Genomic DNA, 23,751 nt, shown 5'->3' with positions numbered 1-23,751 from the left:
CTTTAACCCAGCTCAGAGTGGGCCCCCAAAATCAGTCACAGCTGAAAATTTAGGCCTAGATGCCTGAAGATGTAGCAAGGGCTGGTACACCGAAATTGTTTGTATGGGAGGCTGGTTAGGATCAGTAAGTGTGTGCTATCGCTCCTCCTCAGAGCATGAAAATACAGAGCCGAGCCCTAGGCTGTCTGGGCGTTAGTCACCTTGGAGACAACGTTTGTGGGTGTCTGCCATTGTGAGCAACATTAGTCCTTTAGAAACGATGAGTTGGGTTTATGGGATAACTTTCAGAGTCATGAACGCTGGGAGTCCCATTAATACAGGGACTGAACTGCTGAATTGCACCTCACGTCTATGGAAACTTACCTGTTAGTGTGAACAAAAAGAAAAAGGTCAGCTGTCTTGTATACTGAGACCTCTCTCTTTCCTTCTTCCAGAAAACAAAGTAACAATCACGCACTGAAGAAGCCATAGAGTAAGTGATCTTTCTCCCTGAGAGGCTTTTAGAAGGTAGAAGCGTGCTGCACTGAGGAGTCTGCCATCATTCGTAGCACCTGCCAAGGACAGATAGTTTCACAACGGGGTGGGGTGCGAGACAATCATTCTCCAGGGTTAAAAGGGCAGTCAGGCAGCCTCCTACCTGGAGAGCTGTAAAAAGGACGGCTGATAGGGCATGGCCCCAGTCTGTAACCACAGCAAGCATGTCAAAAACCCATGACATGCTGCTCACTGGTACCTGTGATGGACCCCCAAACTACTCCCATGCAGAAATGGCACATGGGCAAGACCATCTCGACTGAAGATGGCAGAAAGCTGAAATCCATTGCTAGAGTAATGTGGAGCGCCCTGGACTGAACAAATAGTGCCCTGGCTCCCTGGAAGTCATCATCAAGCTGGTTTTGCTATGGATTCTGGCCCCACTGATTTTCTATGTTGATTTCCTCCCCCTCACCGCAACACACGGACCAGCCTCTTACAGACAAACATTTTCTTGCTAGCTTCAGATAAGAATTAAGCCTTGGTTTCAAGACCTTAAACTTCACTTGTGTGTGTTTGTGCAAGGCTAATGTAAAGGCATAGCTGGGGGTCAGGTAAGCCACCCTAGACTAGAAGGATGGCTCTGAGAGCTCTGAGAAGGGGAATACTGACCATTGTGCTTAAGCTGGTTAAATATTGCCACAGATACTATCCAAATCATATAAGCATGCAGTGCCTACAAGGAAGAGTGTGCACTTACTTTATTTGGAGTAGACTCAAAGTTTGACCCCTCAGTTCATCTTTATTTACTGTAGTCGAGTGCTGCATGGTCCTTGCTTCCTATTATCCTGGTGCTTTTGTCTAGAAACTGTGCATTCCATCCACATCCTCCTTTTAAGAGAATGCTTGCTGTGCTGTCGAAAGTTAATCTAACACCTTTTACAAATCTGCCAAGAGTTGTTGGAGACTATCCTCTAACAGGCCCAACTCCCACAGACCCTTCCCTGGCTTTTGACAAAATCTGCCATGCCATGGATGCAGCAGCCACCACCACCCACAACTCCACTTCTGCAGTTGACTGCTGGAGCCTTTTAGGTGGGAAGGAGCAGCCTGGAGATGCAGTGATCCAGTTTCTGTTGGCAGGACTCCTATAGAGCCTCTGCTCCCATCTATCTAGCCTCCCTGAGGATGCCCAGGCCAAGGCAGTAGTACATTATTGTTGTATTTGTATTATGGGAATACAGAGCCCTAAATGGCCTGTGGTTTGTGATGTCAGAATTAGCCAGACAGAGTTCCTGCCTTGCAGAGCTGCATATTAGTGAAATGAACAATTCAGACAAAGCATGGGAGGGAAAGTGACTTGCCCCAGGTAGAGATCAAGGAAATCTGAAGGCACAGGAAAAACTGAAATATCAACAGCCATTACCTGCTTCTCAAAACTAAGCTTCCTTTACTTCTTTCAGAATGAGAAATGTATTATGTGTACTTCAGTTAGCCCATAAACAAGTGCTGGTTGGAGAAGTATATATTCTTTAGCTTTGATATGAATAACAATAACAAATTTACCTAGTGTGAGAGAGGAAGTTACAGCTGCACCCCCTTAGGGTGCTCAGATGCATTTTTTCCAAAATCTCTTTCTTGAGTGGGGTCTGAATTAGCTGTTACCAGTCAAGAAAGAGGTCTTGGAGTCACTGTGGATAGTTCTCTGAAAACATCCATGCAGTGGCAGTCAAAAAAGCAAACAGAATGTTGGGAATCATCAAGAAAGGGATAGATAATAAGACAGACAATATCATGTTGCCTCTATATAAATCCATGGTACGCCCACACCTTGAATACTGCGTGCATCCCATCTGAAAAAAAAGATATATTGGAATTGGAAAAGGTTCAGCAGAGGGCAACAAAAATGATTAGGGGTATGTAACAGCTTCCATATGAGGAGAGATTAATAAGATTGGGACTTTTCAGTTTGGAAAAATGACAACTAAGGGGGAATATGATAGAGGTCTATAAAATTATGACTGGTGTGGAGAAAGTAAATAAGGAAGTGTTATTTACTCCTTCTCATAACACAAGAACTATAGGTCACCCAAATGAAATTAATAGACAGCAGGTTTAAAACAAACAAAAGGAAGTATTTTTTCACACAACGTACAGTCAACCTGTGGAACTCCCTGCCAGAGGATGTTGTGAAGGCTAAGACTATAACAGGGTTCAAAAAAAAACTAGATAAGTTCATGGAGGATAGGTCCATCAATGGCTATGAGCCAGAATGGACATGGATAATGTCCCTAGCCTCTGTTTGGCGGAAGCTGGGAATGGGCAACAGGGAAAGGATCACTTGATGATTACCTGTTCTGTTCATTCCCTCTGGGGCACCTGGCATTGGCCACTGTCAGAAGACAGGATACTGGACTAGATGGACCTTTGGTCTGACCCAGAATGGTCATTCTTATATTCCCTAGTGGGTGGCATATAGGAAAAAGAAATGTAAAGTGTGAAAGATGGTTATAAACAAAAGGGAAGGTTAACTAAATAGACCTGACCTGCCACACTCACACAGAGTACAGAAGAAACTCCTGTTTCTAGAGAGAAAGCTCAGGAAATGAACCTCCCTAAGATGTAATTTAACCGAGCATAATAATAAGGACTACCAATAAATTCAGGATATACCCAAACTTTATAGTAACACCACCACTAGACTCTTTAGTAGTGGAGTGTTATTGTGTGTGCGCACACACACACACGCACAGAGTAAATGTGGTAAATATAGACAAAACTAGCCATCCTGTGAACCACTATAATATCATGTAAACAGTTACTAATGTAGCCTTGGATATGCTAGCATAGTTCAAGCATTTCCGGTTTTTTCCTTCTTCTTTCCCTGCTAATTCTGAGAGAAAATATTTCATATAAGTTTCTTCACAATTCTTCCCAAAATTTCAAATGTTTCCATTCCAGGTCTTGAAGGGGCATCTAAAAATTTCCACTTGTTTTCCAAGACCTCCCCCAGGTCAGCAGCAGAGCTGGAAACTGAATCCCAGTCTTCAAGGCCTGTCCCTATGGCCTTTCCACTCCCTACCCTTGCCTCCTTGTGGCAGAGCTGACCCAGGCACAGACATTTCAGGGTGCTACACAGGGGTGGATCTCACATACTTAGAGGCCAGAAGGCACCATCATGATCATCTCTGACCTCCTGCACTAGTTTAAGCCTGCAAATGACCAGTGCCCCATGCTGCAGAGGAAGGCGAAAAACCCCCAGGGTCTCTGCCAATCTTACATGGAGAGAAATTCCTTCCCAACCATAGAATCATAGACTCATAGAAGAATAGGGTTGGAAGAGACCTCAGGTCATCTAGTTCAACCCCCTGTTCAAAGCAGGACAAACCCAACTAATCATCCCAGCCAGGGCTTTGTCAAGCTGGGCCTTAAAACCCTCTAAGGATAGAGATTCCACCACCTTCCTAGGTAATCCATTCCAGTGTTTCATCACCCTCCTAGTGAAATAGTTTTTCCTAATATCCAACCTAGACCTCCCACACTGCAACTTGAGACCGTTTCTTCTTCTTCTGTCATCTGCCACCACTGAGCACAGCCAAGCTCCATCCTCTTTAGAACCCCCCTTCAGGTAACTGAAGGCTGCTATCAAATCCCCCCCTCACTCTTCTCTTCGGTAGACTAAATAAGCCCACCTCCCTCAGCCAATCCTTGTAAGTCACATGCCACAGCCTCTTAATAATTGTTGCCTTCCGCTGGACTCTCTCCAATTTGTCCACATCCTTTCTGTAGTGGGGGGCCCAAAACTGGACACAATAGTCCAGGTGTGACCTCACCAGTGCCGAATAGAGGGGAATGATCACTTCCCTCAACCTGCTGGCAATGCGCCTACTAATGCAGCCCAATATGCCATTAGCCTTTTTGGCAAAAAGGGCACACTGTTGACTCATATCCAGCTTCTCATCCACTTTAATCCCCAGGTCCTTTACTGCAGAACTGCCTCTTAGCCAGTCGCTCCCCAGCCTGCATGGGATTCTTCCGTCCTAAGTGCAGGACTCTACACTTGGTCTTGTTGAACCTCATCAGATTTCTTTTGGCCCAATCCTACAATTTGTCTAGGTCACTCTGAACTCTATCCCTACCCTCCAGCGTATCTACCTCTCCCCGCAGCTTAGTGTCATCTGCGAACTTGCAGAGGGTGCAATCCATCCCATCATCCAGATCATTAATGAAGATGTTGAACAAAACTGGCCCCAGGACCGACCCCTGGGGCACTCCGCCTGATACTGGCTGCCAACTAGACATCGAGCCGTTGATCACTACCCATTGATCTAGCCAGCTTTCTATCCACCTTATAGTCCATTCATCCAGCCCTTACTTCTTTAACTTGCTGGCAAGAATACTGTGGGAGACGGTATCAAAAGCTTTGCTAAAGTCAAGGAATAACACATCCACTGCTTTCCCCTCATCCACAGAGCAAGTTATCTCATCATAGAAGGCAATCAGGTTGGTCAGGCATGACTTGTCCTTGGCGAATCTATGTTGACTGTTCCTGATCACTTTCCTGTCCTCCAAGTGCTTCAAAATGGATTCCTTGAGGACCTGCTCCATGAGGATTCTCCTTCTTCCTTTTTTAAAGATGGGCACTATATTTGCCTTTTTCCAATCATGCGGGACCTCCCCCGATAGCCACGAGTTTTCAAAGATAATGGCCAATGGCTCTGCAGTCACATCAGCCAACTCCCTCAGCACCCTTGGATGCATTGCATGGACTTGTGCATGTCCAGCTTTTCTAAATAGTCCTTAACCTGTTCTTTCACCACTGAGGGCTGTTCACCTCCTCCCCATACTGTGCTGCTCACTGCAGCAGTCTGGGAGCTGACTTTGTCTGTGAAGACTGAGGCAAAAACAGCATTGAGTACTTCAGCTTTTTCCATATCATGTCACTAGGTTGCCTCCCCCATTCAGTAAGGATCCTACACTTTCCCTGACCTCCTTCTTGTTGGTAATATACCTGTAGAAATCCTTCTTGTTCCTCTTCACATCCCTTGCTAGGTGCAATGCCAATTGTGCTTTGGCCTTCCTGATTACACCCCTGCATGCTTGAGCAATATTTTTATACTCCTCCCTACTCATCTGTTCAAGTTTCCACTTCTTGTAAGCTTCCTTTTTGTGTTTGCTCACTGAAGATTTCTCTGTTAAGCCAAGCTGGTCGCCTGCCATATTTGCTATTGTTTCTGCACATCGGGATGATTTGTTCCTGCGTCCTCAACAAGGCTTCTTTAAAATACAGCCAGCTCTCCTGGACTCCTTTCCCCCATTAGCCTCCCAGGGGATCCTGCCCATCAGTTCCCTGAGGGAGTCAAAGTCTGCTTTTCTGAAGTCAGGGTCCATATTCTGCTGTTCTTCTTTTTTCCTTTTGTCAGGATCCTGAACTCAACCATCTCGTGGTCACTGCTGCCAAAGTTGCCATGAACTTCCACTTCCCCTATCAAATTCTTCCCTGTTTGTGAGCAGCAGGTGAAGAGGAGCACAGCCCCACCAGCACTTGCACAAGAATGTTGTCCCTAACACTCTCCAAAAGCTTCCTGGAGCGTCTGCGCACTGCTGTATTGCTCTCCCAGCAGATGTCAGGGTGATTGAAGTGCCCCATGAGAACCAGGGCCTGTGATCTGGAAACTTCTATTAGTTGTCCTCAGAAAGCCTCGTCTACCTCATCCTCCTGGTCTGGTGGGCTATAGCAGACGCCCACCATGATGTCATCCTTGTTGCTCTCGCCTCTAACCCAAAGACTCTCAACAGTTTCAAACTGGAGCTCTGAGCAATCATACTGCTCCCTTACATACAGTGCAACTCCCCCACCTTTTCTCCCCTGCCTGTCCTTCCTGAACAGTTTATACCCATCCCTGACAGTGCTCCAGTCCTGTGAACTGCCCCACCAAGTCTCTGTTATTCCAATTACATCATAGTTCCTTGACTGTGCCAGGACTTCCAATTCTTCCTGCTTGTTTCCCAGGCTTCTTGCGTTTGTGTTCAGGCACCTAAGATAACTAGCCGATTGCCCTACTTTCTCAGTATGAATCCAGAGGCCTCCCCTGTTCCACCCTCCTCCTTGTGTTTCCTCCCAATATCCCACTTCCCCACTTACCTCTGGGTCTAGGTCACCTGGCGAACCTAGTATAAAGCCCTCCTCACTAGGTTAGGAAGCCTGCCTGCGAAGATGCTCTTCCCTCTCTTCGTTAGGTGGATCCCATCTCTTCCTAGCAATCCTTCTTCCTGGAACAACATGGTTGAAGAATCCAAAACCCTCTCTCCAACACCACTTGTGTAACCACACATTTACCTCAACAATTCAATGGACCCTACCTGGGCCTTTTCCTTCAACAGAGAGAATATGGTTCTTTCAACCCCAAATATGGTGATCAGTTAGACCCAACAACCAGAAATCACGGAAAGAATTCTTTGTAGTAGTAGTAACTCAGAGCCCTCCCCATCTAATCTGCCCCATTATCTTTATTTTAAATATTACTTGTCAAACAGGAGAAGCACAAAATCAAATGCTCCGACCCCCCTTGCTTGTGCGTATGACCCTGCATCCTATAGCTTTGCCTTTCTCTGCTAGAGCAAATAAATGTGCACTAGCAAACACTAGGGGCCAGATTTACACACTTGTCACTTGCAACTGTAAACAGCAGCAGCCCAGAAATCTTTAAGAACCAAAGGGCCAAAACCACCACTGACTTCAATAGGGAAAAAGGGGATACACAAGAAAGCATTAATATGGTTTCCAAGCTCTTATGGGGCAAGTATACTCCATCAGCCAAACCGCATGGGAGCAAGAGTGGGTCACTCCCTCAGACAAAAAGAAATTGAAGTTGGAGTGCTTTCAGCTGATTCTAATGTTCTCTCTCTCTTTCATAGGGTTCAAAGCACTAAGAGCTTCATTTTACCAGATCTAAGGGCTTTCAAACACCAGGAAGATCGGATCTACAAATAATGGGGGAGACCTTCCTACGTGGAGTCACTGCCCTTCCCTCTCCTCCAGCCTGTTAGGGACACACTCAGACTGGCACACCACACAGCCATTTCCCCTCCGGGCAGCAGGCGCACCAGAGCCCTCACATGGGCTTTCCTTATTGCGGGCGCCCTTCTTCCCATCACCAGAATCCATCTAGGGACAAGCAACATCACATTAGAATGGCTGACTGTCTTGTACGGGGGTTAGCCTATCTTTGTAACCCAGGCCTGTTCATGTGAGTCCCTCCTCTGCATGGGCATTTACAGGGCTGAAATCCAGCCCCCTCTTACCAGCATATGCACCGATCTGTTAAATTACAAATCACCCATAAATCAAGTTTAATACAGCACTACGCTCCTGAGCTATGAACTGACACCTGACCTACACAGCCCTGGCAGAGAAGTAAAATATTCCCCTGCAGAGTCAAGTAAAAAAAAAATCCTAACTATTTGAACAGATGAGGGTGGAAAATAAAGTAGTAGACACATTTCCCCTTATTTTGTACCTTAAATGTTTGGGTTTTAAGAACACTGTGCTGACCAGCAGTCAATATTGGTTATTTTCCTCAAGTTATTAATGTTTTAACTGAGTTTCAGTGGGTAGCTTAGAAAAATGTCTACAGCACCTAACAATGATGAAATTCCGCCCCCCCCCCCCAAAAAAAAAAAAAAAAAGGTGAAGGCTTAGAAATGGGTTTGCTCCCATACTCATTTTTATAGCACATGAACACACTGGTCACTGAAATCATTCCAGGGCACTATAGCCGTGTTCAGCAAAGAAAATGTTTAAAGTCCTCATCTCCAGCTGAAACAGATTTAGTAAGTGTCCAAAGCATGTCAGCTGTAATCCACTTCTCTGCAGCTGTATATTTTAAACCAGGCAGTACCAGGAAACTGACACACAAACACTGGTACAGCTGTGACACCAACTGGTATCCAAGCACTAATTCCCTGAATTACAGCAGAGCTGGCTGCAGTGGTGCTTAGATATTGGCAGCAATACCAGCTGGGCAGGCTCAAGGAAAGCACGTCTGGCTTTTAAGATTTCCTAGCTTTTGAGAGTTTGTATGAGTATGACACTAGTTACACATAGATTTGTGTATTACTATACACAGTGTATATTATAAATTAATACATACCAGAGATATAGTTTAGCAATGGTACTAGAGTGTTGTTTCAGAAGCAGTATATGGGTGCACCGCTAGGAGGCTGTTTGTGACTCATGGCGCAGAATACAGCAGCCTTTCCCCACTGCCTAGAGCTAATAGTCAAGGGGGTGTAAAGTGTAAATACAGTTTCTTTAGCGAAGGAAAGAATTGTTCTGAGCAGAACACGGCACAGGCGTTAAGCAGGTGTCCTCCCCATTCTGAGCACCTCGCCGAACACCCCTCAGAGCAAGAGAATGTCAGGGTGCTGAGGAACCTGGCCAGCCACAGCAGCCAGCTGGAAAATCAGGCTCCTTTCCAGGCAGTGAGGGTAATGCTACTACCCACTAGGGATGAGGAAAACCCAAATCACGGATCTCTGCTGCAGTGGAATATTCCCTTTGCCTCCCAATGCCATCAGGCCACTGCTGCAAAGATCAGGCACAAGAACGACCCATTTGAGAGATGCTGCTGGAAACCAAACTGGGAAGTGGACTGGTTGACAGGTAATAAAGCTTCCTAAGGGCCCACCCCACAACTCTAGAGTCTCAGTTATTCTGAGCTCATTTCACATGGGAAAGCTTAGAATCACTAGCTCTTAAACGCCCTTCACGTGGTCATGGGGGAGGGGTGGCGGCACTGCTTCTGGGACGTGGGAGGAGGGTGTCAGAAATTTGGAAAGCCCTTGTCATTACCTGGGGAGAGAAGAGAGTTGAGACCAGAACCCCAGGGGTCAAATCATCCAGCATTCCAAGTCAGGACCCCCTTTCCCCAGGTGTTCTGTCACCTGAGTCCAAGATGGTGGCGGTGGCGAAGGACATGCAACCCTTCTGCGACGTTGCCTGAAAATAGGATCACTGAATGCATATGCAGACAGTGTGGTTCAAAAGAAGCCTGCAGCTTGTTAAAATCTCGAGTTTTCATGCAAACCTTTAACTGGAAACTAAAGCAATCCTGCAAGCAGACGGTGCATGTTCCCTTCCAGTCCACCTATGGCACCCTTTGAGCTATAGGACAGGAGAGTAGACTCTCGCTGCAAATCCAGGAGTTGGCACTCCCACCCACCTCATGTTCCCCCAGCAAGACCACCATGTTCACACGGACCGTCAGCCTGAGAGCTGCTGCCCAGAACAGACCCATGGCCCGGCAGCAGCAACGCGGTTGCAGCAGCTTGCTTCCCTTCTGCCATACAAGGAGTCTCCACTCTTGGTACGTGTTGTAATGTAGCTACCTGAGAGCTAGATCCAGGTCAAACGATATGCTACACAGAGACTAAGCACAGTATGTAATGCAGCAGAAAAAGATTTTATCTTGTTCAAAAAAGTTAGTTATTTTGTTTTTTAAATAAAAATACAATTGCTAGCCATTGGGTCCTTTGTTTAGTGGGTGGTGGAGAAGAGGCAGAAGGAAGGGGAGAGTCAATCCCTTTTCCCCAACCCACAGTGCCCACATGCACCAGAGGCATCTCCTCAACACCAGCCACACACACACGTGCCTCACATCAAACCAGTTTCCTGCCCCCCAATCTACTCACCAGCCTCCTCAGCCCACAACCAAACCACTTTTCTCAAACCAGCAGTTCACCTGCTCACACAATGTCTCCTTTCCTGGGCCCAACCCCAAGCTCTCTCCTCCTCCCTTGACCATTTGCCCCACATCCGTCTCCTCTCCTGCCTCTGAAGCTCAGTGGGCTCTTTCCTTCCACAGCCAAAAAATCCATCGTCTTGTCCTCCTGAACTCTGATCCTAAGCTGCCTCATCGCCTCCCCTCATTACAGAGCCCAGGTCTCTCAGTCTCCAACCCCAAAATCCAGCTTCTCTCCAGGACCCCACACAATCCAGCCCCTCTACTCAGGGCCATGCTAAACATTTACACTCCCTAAGGCAGCAGACAGCTCTCACGTTCCTGGCTTCTAGCAGGGGTAGCCATCCCTTCTTCCACTGACAGCTATCTTTGTGGGGGAAGGTTCGGGCAGGACAGACCTGTGCTCGCGCAGCATTTCCTAGTGCTGGCCCTGGCCACCATTGCTGGTGTGGGAGTGCCATTGGCGGGGCAGCCCCACCCCCATCAAAGAAGGCTGTGCTGTAAAGGGTGACCAGGCGAGAGCTACCAATGCCCAGAACTACCCTCTGATGTGTGGCAACCAGGGCTCGTCTACCAGCTGCACCAACTTTGGGCAACAGTCCCCAGCCTAGAGTTGCCCCTTCCCCTCACTGAGCCCATCTGGCAAACAGCAGATTCCTCTTGAGCTGGGGTGTCCCACCACGCTCGGGTGGGGAAATCAGGCCAAGTGACAGAGAAGGGCACTCGCTTCCTGAAGGGTCTGAGCTTTATTGGTTTTACACAGCCACCTGGAACAAAGGCCTCAGCTCAATGAGGAAAACAGGGACAGGACTGTCGGCCCCCAGGCAGCAGTCAAGTTTCAGGCTGTGGCCCCAGGGTCCTGTTTCCAGTGAATGTTTCCGAACTAGTGATGTCATGGCAACAACATTAAACACACAGGTCAGAAGGGAATGTCTAGGAGCAGCCAAGATGTGTGGTAACCCCAGCAGCTGGTTTCCACCAATGACTCTTTGGCCAAGCCCTTACTGAAGCTTGAGGATAAGAGTTCAGTTTCCTTCTTCGCTGTCAGACCTTTTCCCTTCCCTTTCGCTGGCTGAGTCTGTCTCTTCAGAGGCTATATCCTGATCCCCCTCCCCCTCCCCCTCCCCCTCCTCCCGAGCCAGCAGCTTCTTAAAGACCTCAAACTCCTCCAGGGAGGAGTGGGCTATCTTGGCCAGGAAGTCCCTTTCCGAAACGCCGACGATTTCCTTCAGTTTCGGGTTGACGATCTGGGTCTGGCCTTTCTTGTCAGGGGTTTGATAAAGCCCCAGGCGCTCTAAGAAGATATGCCGGTTCTTGACCTCAGCTATTGGAGTTCGGAAGAGACCAGATTTCACCACTGCTTTGTGCTTTACTCCCATTCTGAAGTGCACGTACTGCAGGAAAGACAAAGGGAGATAAAAATATATCCTGTTTAGCTGATATCAGCATATCCCAGGAAATACACTGGGTTGGAGCTAAGGTGCTATAAAAGTTGTGCTTCACTTTTCCTATAGACATACACAGGTAACTAGCCGCAGAGAAATCTGAATCGAGGACTTCTAATGCACCTACTCTGAATGCTTAGTACTGTGCACACTGGCAGTACATTTACCAAGATACAGTCCCTGCTCCACAGAGCACTAGATCAGATACACACTAGGTGACGGATGAACTCAAAAGAAGAGCAGAGGTCTTGATGGGATCACTGCTGATGAGGGTGTTTTGAGGAGGGTGGAAGAGTACATGCATTAAACACAAATGCACTTCAGCTGTTACATTTTGGAGGTCATCCTTTTTTTACGAAGACTTGGGGGAGAACAGTGGAGCAGACACCAAGCAAGTAAAATACTGCAGCTCAGTTCCTCTAACCTGGCCTCTGTAAAAGAAGACAGCACTTTGAAGTATTAGCATCAACAGTACAGTCAGACCCAGTTAAGCAGAATCTGTCTGCACACTGCATGTGTATCTCCACTGAATTCACATGCATGCTGCTCCATGCAGGCCAAGAAATTGGTCTCTCCTTCAGATCTCTCAGATTGAGAGGCACGAGAGAAGCCAATCCCATGACACTCAGATGTCGGTGTGCGGCAGAGGACAGATACATGTGGGGAGATAAACCTGGTGATTCCCACTCTGGTTTGATTTCTCCATGTGCCACGGAGTTCAAACCACCAGCCAGACTTTCAGATGGGTTCATGCTACTGCAAGCCCTTAAGGAAGGAGTTCTGCAGCCCCCCACAGGCCCAGCCTCACCTGGAATTTGTACTCCAGGTCATGCGGTTCCTCCAATAGGACATTGGAGTAGCGATGCAGAATCTCCGTCACCTGATCTGCTGTGAAAATACACTTCTCCTTGAACACCCGCACCACTGCATCTATTTTCTTCCAGGACAAGGTGAAGATTCTGGGGCAGTGGCTCACTACTTGCTGCAGGTTCTCTGCGTCAGATGAAAGGGCAGATAATGAGACGTGCTCAGCATGCAGGAGAGGATGATTTACTGGGGACAGGGATTCAGGCAATAGAACTGCACAGTCAGATCATAGAATCATAGAATATCAGGGTTGGAAGGGACCTCAGGAGGTCATCCAGTCCAACCTCCTGCTCAAAAGCAGGACCCATCCCCAATTAAATCATCCCAGCCAAGGCTTTGTCAAGCCTGACCTTAAAAACTTCTAAGGAAGGAGATTCCACCACCTCCCTAGGCAACGCATTCCAGTGTTTCACCACCCTCCTAGTGAAAAAGTTTTTCCTAATATCCAACCTAAACCTCCCCCACTGCAACTTGAGACCATTACTCCTTGTCCTGTCCTCTTCCACCACTGAGAATAGTCTAGATTTGAAGCACAGGTGGATTGGTCTGCCTCTCCCTTCTCACAAGCAGCATATCACAGAATATCAGGGTTGGAAGGGACCTTAGGAGGTCATCTAGTCCAACCCCCTGCTCAAAGCAGGACCAATCCCCAACTAACTCATCCCAGCCAGGGCTTTGTCAAGCCTGACTTTGAAAACCTCTAAGGAAGGAGATTCCACCACCTCCCTAGGTAACCCATATGGAATCAGGAGTCTCATGCAGGACAAACAGCCTGAGCCACCTGCCTCTCCCAGCAGGGTGCTCTGTAAACAGATCCCAGACTCTCTCTCAGTTATCCGCTAAGACCTGGACAGCTACCCCCGTCCTCACACTCACTGGTAGAGACCCCTCCCCAGAGCCACAGGTTTGCTAAGCTGCAGGAGAACAGGCAGTTTGCTACTATGTTTAATTAGTGGCAGAAGCATAAGGGGGAAATTTACAGCTATAGAAAATTAGTCTCCATCAAATGAAACACATTCCTGTCAGGGCCAGGGGAGAGGGACGAAGAGCACTGCAACACACAAGTAACGCAGGGATTGATCTGTCAGCAGCAATTCAGTTGGGACAGAGATGCTTGGGATGGCAGAAATGGTCTGAAAACAGAAGCCCTGCCCCCTGGTACAGATCAGCATTTGCAGAGGGCTGGAGAGAGATGGCATACATTTCTGGGAGGTGGGGGAGAGTAGGCTGGAGCTGGGATAGTGTTAATGAATCTGCTGACTTCGCTTCCCATAACCCTGACTCTGTGCGATTTCTGGCAGCAGGAACAACTGCTGAAGCACTCAAGGTGCAAGTACTTTCACACTGGGTGATTATATGAACTCCACCATAGGCAGAGCTAGAAGCTGCTTGAGTTCTTGTTCATCATTTTGGTAGGTAACATCGCTCGGGTCAACTCTCCCATCTCTTACACAAGAGTTTTTTCCTAACATGCTGCAAGAGATCTGAGGGTGTGCTGCCAGGACACCAGAGTTAAACAGCTCTCAATCCAGCTCTTACTCCAGTAACTGCAGAGAGGGGATCATCTGAGGGCACCAAGTACTTTTAGCAGCATTTCAGCATTGTATCTCATATAAGGCAGTGAACATGCAACACCGTGTTACCTTCTCTGAGGTCCAGTCTCCGCAGGTAGTCTGCACGATGCCTCAGTTGCTGGGCCGTCATCCTTAGCACCTCAGGGCTCTTCTGCAAGGCCCTCAGTGTGGAGTCAGCATCCAAGCCCAACAGGAGGAGCTCGGAAACCAGTGCCAGCCGTGTCTGAGGAGCCAGCTTGGGCTGCAACCCGAACAGCTCCATTATCTGGGCATTACTGAATCCCATGTCAGAGAATGAATCCAACATCTTCCCCAGCTCCGAGCTCCCTATATCAGCTTGTCTCTGCTGTGCCGCCAGGGACAGACGGACAGCTTCCAGGAGCTTTCTACTCGGTTCTGGCTCATTGCTGTCCTGCTCCCAACCAGCAGAGGACAAACTCCCACCACTCCATTCTGATGAGGCTACAGATGCCAGTCTACACCCACTACTTAACAGACGGCAGAAAGAGGCAGGCAATCCAGCAGATGGAGAGGCACACAACCATGACTGTCTTGTAACAGGGGGATGGGTGCTGGGGACCAGCCTGCATCCCCACAGGACCTGCAGAAACACACCACAAAACAAGCTGATTGGAAAGAGTCAGTGTGACGGGTTGGATTAGAGAAACCCCCTTGGGGCTGCCAACTGATGTGCCAAGACTACTTCTGCTCCTGCTTTCCCTGCCCTCCCATCTTAGGACTTCAGTGTCCTGCCTGGTTTGAGCCAGACCCGCTAGCCTGCTGCAAACCCAGACCCAGGTCTGAACTACGTCCCCTAACAACTGTAGGCTTAATTGAAAACAGCTTAAGAAATGTTCCTGTCTTTAACACTCAGGTGCTCAACTCCCAATGGGGTCCAAACCCCAAATAAATCCGTTTTACCCTGTATAAAGCTTATACAGGGTAAACTCATAAATTGTTCGCCCTCTATAACACTGAGAGAGAGATATGCACAGCTGTCTCCCCCCCACCCGGGGTATTAATACATACTCTGGGTTAATGAATAAGTAAAAAGTGATTTTATTAAATACAGAAAGTACCATTTAAGTGGTTCCAAGTAGTAACAGACAGACCAAAGTGAATTACCAAGTAAAATAAAATAGAACACGCAAGTTTATGCCTAATACAGTAAGAAAACTGAATACAGATAAAAACTCACCCTCAGAGATGTTTCAATAAGTTTCTTTCACAGACCAGACACCTTCCTAGTCTGGGCACAATCCTTTCCCCTGGTATAGCCCTTGTTCCAGCTCAGGTGGTAGCTAGGGGATTTCTCATGATTGCCAACCCCTTTGTTTGGTTCCACCCACTTACATATCTTTTGCATAAGGCGGGAATCCTTTGTCCCTCTCTGGGTTCTCACCCCTGGTTCTAAATGGAAAAGCACCAGGTTAAAGATGGATTCCAGTTCAGGTGACATGATCACATGTCACTGTAAGACTTCATTACCCACTTGCCAGCACATACATATACAGGAAGACTTACAAGTAAAACAGATTTCAGAGTAACAGCCGTGTTAGTCTGTATTCGCAAAAAGAAAAGGAGTACTTGTGGCACCTTAGAGACTAACCAATTTATTTGAGCATGAGCTTTCGTGAGCTACAGCTCACTTCATCGGATGCATACCGTGGAAACTGCAGCAGACTTTATATATACACAGAGAATATGAAACAATATCTCCTCCCACCCCACTGTCCTGCTGGTAATAGCTTATCTAAAGTGATCATCAGGTTAGGCCATTTCCAGCACAAATCCAGGTTTTCTCACCCTCCACCCCCCCAAACAAATTCACTCTCCTGCTGGTGATAGCCCATCCAAAGTGACAACTCTTTACACAATGTGCATGATAATCAAATTGGGCCATTTCCTGCACAAATCCAGGTTCTCTCACTCCCTCACCCCCCTCCAAAAACCCACCCCCATACACACACAAACTCACTCTCCTGCTGGTAATAGCTCATCCAAACTGACCACTCTCCAAGTTTAAATCCAAGTTAAACCAGAACATCTGGGGGGGAGGGGGCGGTAGGAAAAAACAAGAGGAAATAGGCTACCTTGCATAATGACTTAGCCACTCCCAGTCTCTATTTAAGCCTAAATTAATAGTATCCAATTTGCAAATGAATTCCAATTCAGCAGTTTCTCGCTGGAGTCTGGATTTGAAGTTTTTTTGTTTTAAGATAGCGACCTTCATGTCTGTGATTGCGTGACCAGAGAGATTGAAGTGTTCTCCGACTGGTTTATGAATGTTATAATTCTTGACATCTGATTTGTGAAGTAAAACAGAGCCATCTACAGACAATTGTCCTGGTTAATGGAAGCCATCAAGATTCCAACCACCATTAATGGCCCACATTTTGCATAATTACAATAGGCCCTCAGAGTTATATTTCGTATTTCTAGTTTCAGATACCAGAATGATACGTTCATACAAATAGGATGAACACACTCAGTAGATTATAAGCTTTGTAATGATACCTTACAAGAGACCTTTTGCATGAAGCATATTCCAGTTACATTATATTCACAGGTTTCAGAGTAGCAGCCGTTTTAGTCTGTATCCGCAAAAAGAAAAGGAATACTTGTGGCACATTAGAGACCAACAAATTTATTTGAGCATAAGCTGATAGAACCTCCTGTGGTTTGTTTTTCACAATTTTGCCTTATATGAAGTATCCAAGTCAAAATAAAATACATCCTTTCTGAGGTCTATTATCTAGTTTATGCAATCGGAAGCTCTATCAGACCAGAAGTCCAATAGTTAAGATGACTGAAACTGCTCCAGTAAACACTTGATTATACAGACTACTACATTACAACTAAAAAAGAAAAAGAGTACATGTTAAAAGTTCAGGTTGCAAAATCAAACACTAATAAACTAGGAAATGCCTGGATTAAGGATACCCTTGCAACTTTAACAACAAGGAGTCCGGTGGCACCTTAAAGACTAACAGATTTATTTGGGCATAAGCTTTTGTGGGTAAAAAACCACTTCTTCAGGTGCATGGGGTGAAAATTACAGATGCAGGCATTATATAATGACACATGAAGAGAAGGGAGTTACCTCACAAGTGGAGAACAAGTGTTGACAGGGCCAAATCAATCAGGGTGGATGTAGTCCACTCCCAATAATAGATGAGGAGGTGTCAATTCCAGGAGAGGCAAAGCTACTTTTGTAATGAGCCAGCCACTTCCAGTCCCTACTCAAGCCCAAATTAATGGTGTTAAATTTGCAAATGAATTGTAGCTCTGCAGTTTCTCTTTGAAGTCTCAGAATAGCAGCCCTGTTTGTCTGTATCCACAAAAAGAAAAGGAGGACTTGTGGCACCTTAGAGACTAACAAATTTATTTGAGCATAAGCTTTCATGAGCTACTGAATGCATCCGATGAAGTGAGCTGTAGCTCACGAAAGCTTATGCTCAAACAAATTTGTTAGTCTCTAAGGTGCCGCAAGTCCTCCTTTTCTTTGAAGTCTGTTTCTGAAGTTTTTTTTGTTCAAGTATAGCTACTTTTAAATCTGTTACAGAATGTCCAGGAAGATTGAAGTGTTCTCCTACTGGCTTTTGTATGTTACCATTCCTGATGTCCGATTTGTGTCCATTTATTCTTTTACATAGGGACTGTCTGGTTTGGCCAAAGTACATGTACAAAAGCAGCTTTGCCTCTCCTGGAATTGACACCTCCTCATCTATTATTGGGAGTGGACTACATCCACCTTGTTGTTTTTGTGGATACAGACTAACACGGCTACCCCCTGATACCTGCAACTTTAGTTTGGCCCCCTTGTGCACCATACACATTATGAAAGTCTTTAATTCCATGATCACCTGCTATTTTTCCCACAGGACTCCTGCTCCATTCCCTGCACAGGATGGACAGTGCTCGCTGAATAGGTAGCTGTTAGGGCTGTCAAGCGATTAAAAATATTAATCATGATTAATCGCGCAATTAAAAAATTAATTGCGATTAATCAGACTATTAAAAATAATAGAATACCATTTATTTAAAAGTTTTAGGATGCTTTCTACATTTTCAAATATATTGATTTCAATTACAACACAGAATACAAAGTGTACAGTGCTCACTTTATATTTACTTTTGATTACAAATATTTGCACTGTAAAAAACAAAAGAAATAGTATATTTCTATTCACTTAAAAGAAGTACTGTAGTGCAATCTCTTTATAATGTACGTTGAACTTACAAATGTAGAATTATGCACAAAAAATAACTGCACTCAAAAATAAAACAATATAAAACTTTAGAGCCTACAAGTTCATTCAGTCCTACTTCAGCCAATCGCTCAGACAAAGAAGTTTGGTTACAATTTGCAGGAGATAATGCTGCCGGCTTCTTGTTTACAACGTGACCTGAAAGTAAGAACAGGTGTTCGCATGGCACTGTTGTAGCCGGCATCGCAAGATATTTACATGCCAGATGCGGTAACGATTCAGATGCCCCTTCATGCTTCAACCACCATTCCAGAGGACATGCGTCCATGCTGATCACGGGTTCTGCTCGATAACAATCCACAGCAATGTGGATTTACGCACCTTCATTTTCATCATCTGAGTCAGATGCCGCCAACAGAAGGTTTATTTTCTTTTTTCGTGGTTCAGGTTCTGTAATTTCTGCATCTGAGTGTTGCTCTTTTAAGACATCTGAAAGCAAGCTCCACACCTTGTCCCTCTCAGATTTTGGAAGGCACTTCAGATTCTTAAACCTTGGGTCGAGTACTGTAGCTATCTTTAGGAATCTCACATTGGTACCTTTTTTGCATTTTGTCAAATCTGCAGCGAAAGTGTTCTTAAAACGAACAACGCGTGCTGGGTCATCATCTGAGACTGCCACAACACGAAATATATGGCAGAACGCGGGTAAAACAGAGCAGGAGACATACAGTTCTCCCCCAAGGAGTTCAGTCACAAATTGAATTAAGGCATTTTTTTTTAACGAGTATCATCAGCATAGAAGCATGTCTTCTGGAATGGTGGCCAAAGCGTGAAGGGACATTAGAATGTTTAGCATATCTGGCACGTAAATACCTCGCAATGCCAGCTACAAAAGTGCCATGCAAATGCCTGTTCTCACTATGAGGTGATATTGTAAATAAGGAGAGCAGCATTATGTCCCATAAATGTAAACAAACTTGTTTGTCTTAGTGATTGGCTGAACAAGAAGTAGAACTGAGTGGACTAGTAGGCTCTAAAGTTTTACATTGTTTTGGTTTTGAGTGCAGTTATGTAAAAAAAAAATCTACATTTGTAAGTTACACTTTCACAGTATAGAGATTGCACTATCGTACTTGAATGAGCTTAATTAAAAATACTATTTCTTTTATCATTTGTATAGTGCAAATATTTGTAATAAAAATAACAATGTAAAGCGAGTACTGTATTCTGTGTTTTAATTGAAATCAATATATTTGAAAATGTAGAAAAACATCCAAAAATATTTAACAAATTTCAACTGGTACTCTATTGTTCAACAGTGAGATTAATCGCGATTAATTTTTTTTAGTTAATTGCGTGAGTTAATAGCGATTAATCAACAGCCCTAGTAGCTATTCAGTACTTTGCTTTGTCTTCATCATTCACTGTGTTGTCCCATGTCTTAATTGCTGCACACTATTCAAATCCTGCACTGAGTACAGAATTAATCCCTCAGAGCCTTTTCTGTAGCACTTCACAAACACTAATGACTTTAACTTCCCAACATCCCTGTGAGGTACAGTTTGTATCAGTATCCCCAGGTTATAGACAGGGGCTTGAAGCACAAGGGATTAAGGTCAGAAGTGTCCCCTAATTTCAGGTGACCAACTGGAGACACCTGAGACCTGATTTTCTTGGCATTACATGCTCTATGTTCAAAGCACAGCTCCCAATGACCAGCTGCAACAGTGAGTGCTCTGCATGGCTGCAAATCAGACTCTTTGGGTCTCAAGTTTGGGGTGTAAAAAAGGAAGAACACCTGTGAAAATTTGCATGTAAGTGACTTGCCCAGAATCACATAGAAACTCTGTGGCAGAGGCAGGGATAGAATCCACTTCTCCAAGGCAGTGTTCAAGTGCAATGGGACTATCCTTTCTCCTTCTGGAATCCCATACTTCATTCCCTACACACCTTCCAACTTCTGCAACAAAACAGGCAGGGGGCCTTCACTACACAATCCTGATGCAGCCATCACATGTAGCTGTCCACCCCATGCTACCTGTCGGTCATGTGCTCCAGGTGGTGAGGGCAGCCTTGCCTCCTGCTTCTCTTGCTTTCCCTTAAGCAAGCCTTGCAGGACTTTGCTCCCTGCCCGCCTCTCACCCCTGGCCCCCCAGAACATGCCATCGGGGCCATCCTGCAAGTCTCCCCAGCCACCTCCAACATGCCACCAGAACCAGCTGCACAATATCCAGCCAGACCACCTCCAAACTGTGCCCAAGAAACATCTGTACACACTTCTCCTCCATCCTATTCACATCTTCACCCTCGTGTCTCCCCCCAACACCGAGCAATGGGGCCCGCTGCAACCAGTGGAGAGCAAGGAACCCAGTGAGCCAGCCTGTACTCCATTCTGATCCCAGGGCGCACTGGGGATATCAGCTGGTGGCTTCCTCACGGAGCTGTGAGTGCAGGTGTGTACCTGGTGTGGTTTACAAAATCCCCCGATCCCTGCCTCTGTTGTGTGTCCTCTCGCTCTATCTACATAGGGTGGGACAGGCTGCAGCCCCTCTTCCAGCTCTTCCAGAACCTGCTGCACTGTCCCCTGCACCTCCCAATTCATACACAGCCTATCTGTGGCCCCACAAATTTGCTAAACCTCCTCGTCAACCTACTCCTAGTTCTGGCCAAGATAGACATCCACCACTCTAGGAGGAGAAAGCTGGATGGGGAGAGCCTATTTCCTTTCCCTAGTACAACTACGTCTCCATGCAGACCTGCTCTGGGCAGCGTCCACTGGACTTCTCTGAGGAGCAGTGGCTGTTGTCGGAGCTCTCTGCTCCATATCCCCCACTGGATCCCTGAGTTTTGCCCTGTGACCTTCACTCCCATTACTGTTTTTTCATTTGTTGCCCCCTGTAGTCAAGTGGAGCCTGAATTTAGTGGTTCCTCCCCTTTGTGAAGGGGGAGGGCCTTTAGTTTTGGGCAGGCCTAGACCCACCCATACCAGTACTTCAAATAGGGCACAATGCTGATTCATCCACAGCGGTACCAACTTGGTACTGCATTCATCTATTCCTCTCTTGGTTGTCTCCATGCCACCCACCTATGCACAGCATGCCCTCCCTACTGCAGGCCACTGAGATGCCAGCCCAGGCTCCCTGCTCAAGACTCACCTCATCTGTGATAGCGACTAGAAAGGAATCAAATCATATTAACAATGTATTTTTAAAAACCACAGGCATTCCCATGCACTCTCACTCGGGCTCCTTTAGACTGGAAGCTTTTTGGGACAGGGAACAGTGTTTATATTGCAAATCAGGTCTAACCCTCCTGGGAATAACGTCCAGAAGGGTTCAGTCCCTCCCTGCGACGGAATGTCAGCGGGCCGGGCAGACGGATACCTCTCTCCACATAGGCTGTGAGTTCAGGAAGGATTCAGCAACCAGCAAGAGCGGTGGGTACAGGTCAAGGACAGGTGGGGGCTGAGTTAGCAGCTGGTGCTTAGGGGCTGGGCCCAACATGGTGAGACAAGGGGAGCCCGCCCGGACTGTCATGCCTACGCGTTCAGAAACCAAACTGGGGGGAAGAGTTTTCCTTCTCTCCGCATTGCACGGCCTGGCCGCGCCGCTCACCCTGCCCCCCGCATTGCACGGCCGGGCCGCGCCGCTCACCCTGCCCCCCGCCCCCACCCCATTGCAGGGCAGGGCAGGGCCGGGCCGCGCCGCTCACCCTGCCCCCCGCCCCCCCCCGCATTGCACGGCCGGGCCGCGCCGCTCACCCTGCCCCCCGCATTGCACGGCCGGGCCGCGCCGCTCACCCTGCCCCCCCCATTGCAGGGCCGGGCCGCGCCGCTCACCCTGCCCCCGCCCCCCCCCGCATTGCACGGCCGGGCCGCGCCGCTCACCCTGCCCCCCGCATTGCACGGCCGGGCCGCACCGCTCACCCTGCCCCCCGCCCCCACCCCATTGCAGGGCAGGGCAGGGCAGGGCCGGGCCGGGCCGCGCCGCTCACCCTGCCCCCCGCCCCCCCCCGCATTGCACGGCCGGGCCGCGCCGCTTACCCTGCCCCCCGCATTGCACGGCCGGGCCGCGCCGCTCACCCTGCCCCCGCCCCCCCCCCCCCCGCATTGCACGGCCGGGCCGCGCCGCTCACCCTGTCGCCCGCCCCCCCCCCCCGCATTGCACGGCCGGGCCGCGCCGCTCACCCTGTCGCCCGCATTGCACGGCCGGGCCGCGCCGCTCACCCTGCCCCCCGCTCCCCGCATTGTGCGCTCACCCAGGCCGCGTGACTCGGTAACCACCGTATCGGGCCCAGGCTGCTGTTGTGCATGTCGCAGGGCAGATGCAGCCCGCAACCCGCCTGGAAACTGGAAGCGGCGCGTTCCGCAGTCCCGGGCCACACTCCCTGCGGCAGCGGCTTCCCCGCCTCTCCCGCAGGGCCACACAGGCCTCCTTCGGCTGCAGCTCCCCCGTGCGCGCCGGACTGGAGGCGTCCTGTGCTACAGCCCTGGGCCTTCGCTCGGCTCCCTAGAAGCTGGCCCGTTTCCGCAGCTCTGCTGCCCCACAGGGACGGGACGGGGTGAACAGCCCCGCCAAGCTCGATCAACAGCGGGCCGGGGAACACGGGGTGTGAGGAGCTGCGCTGAGATCGCATTGGCAATGGACCCACCAGGCCGGGCCCGCACGGTGTTGGGTGGCAGGAGAACACCAAGCCATGGTCCTAGGTGTGCACAGTTTACAGCAGTGTGCTTCTTAACCTTTTCCTGCTGGCGACCCTCTTTGGACTTAAAAAAATTATCCCTCCCCCTGCGCCTTAAGCTTGGGGTTTCAGACTTCAGCAGCCCTCCCAGAGCACAGGGTTCAGGGTTTCACCCCAGCATAGGGCTGAAACATGTAAATTAGCTTTCTGGGGCCTCAGGCAATTGCCCTGCTACCTACCCACTCCTGCTTGCGACCCCCTTGAAGTTCCCCTTCTGCAGCCCCCAGATTGAGAAACACTGGTTTAGAGAACATGCATAAGAACGGCCATATTGGGTCAGTTCAGTGATCCATCTAGCCCAGTATCCTGTCTTCAGACAAAAAGAAAAGGAGTACTTGTGGCACCTTAGAGACTAACCAATTTATTTGAGCATGAGCTTTCGTGAGGTACAGCTCACTTCATCAGATGCATACCGTGGAAACCGCAGCAGACTTTATATACACACAGAGAATATGAAACAATACCTCCTCCCACCCCACTGTCCTGCTGGTAATAGCTTATCTAAAGTCATCATCAAGTTGGACCATTTCCAGCACAAATCCAGGTTTTCTCACCCTCCACCCACAAATTCACTCTCCTGCTGGTGATAGCCCATCCAAAGTGACAACTCTCTACACAATGTGCATGATAATCAAGTTGGGCCATTTCCTGCACAAATCCAGGTTCTCTCACCCCCTCACCCCCCTCCCAAAAACCA

General features: G+C 47.8%; 2 protein-coding genes across 2 annotated transcripts in view; one reads left to right on the top strand and one right to left on the bottom strand.

The window, feature by feature from the left end:
• SNED1 (sushi, nidogen and EGF like domains 1) overlaps nucleotides 1-471 on the top strand; it is a 115,570-nt gene extending 115,099 nt beyond the window's left edge. The window contains exon 32 of the mRNA XM_077826480.1: nucleotides 435-471. Coding sequence (XP_077682606.1) covers nucleotides 435-471 — 37 coding nt within the window. The remainder of the gene's footprint in view (nucleotides 1-434) is intronic.
• Nucleotides 472-10,940: 10,469 nt separating this feature from the next.
• On the bottom strand, nucleotides 10,941-22,949 carry MTERF4 (mitochondrial transcription termination factor 4). The gene is made up of 4 exons (XM_077826535.1): nucleotides 22,572-22,949; nucleotides 14,173-14,704; nucleotides 12,471-12,655; nucleotides 10,941-11,611 (listed from the first exon to the last, which is right to left on the bottom strand). Exons 1-4 carry the CDS (start codon nucleotides 22,947-22,949, stop codon nucleotides 11,243-11,245), a joined length of 1,464 nt encoding a protein of 487 aa, XP_077682661.1. The 3' UTR covers nucleotides 10,941-11,242.
• Between the last annotated feature and the right edge of the window lie 802 nt (nucleotides 22,950-23,751).

This window comes from Eretmochelys imbricata, chromosome 9 (genome assembly GCF_965152235.1).
Source record: "Eretmochelys imbricata isolate rEreImb1 chromosome 9, rEreImb1.hap1, whole genome shotgun sequence".
In the NCBI taxonomy this organism is placed as follows: Eukaryota; Metazoa; Chordata; order Testudines; family Cheloniidae; genus Eretmochelys; species Eretmochelys imbricata.
Note: the sequence above shows the minus strand (reverse complement) of the source record. Positions and strands in the feature narration are given on the sequence as shown.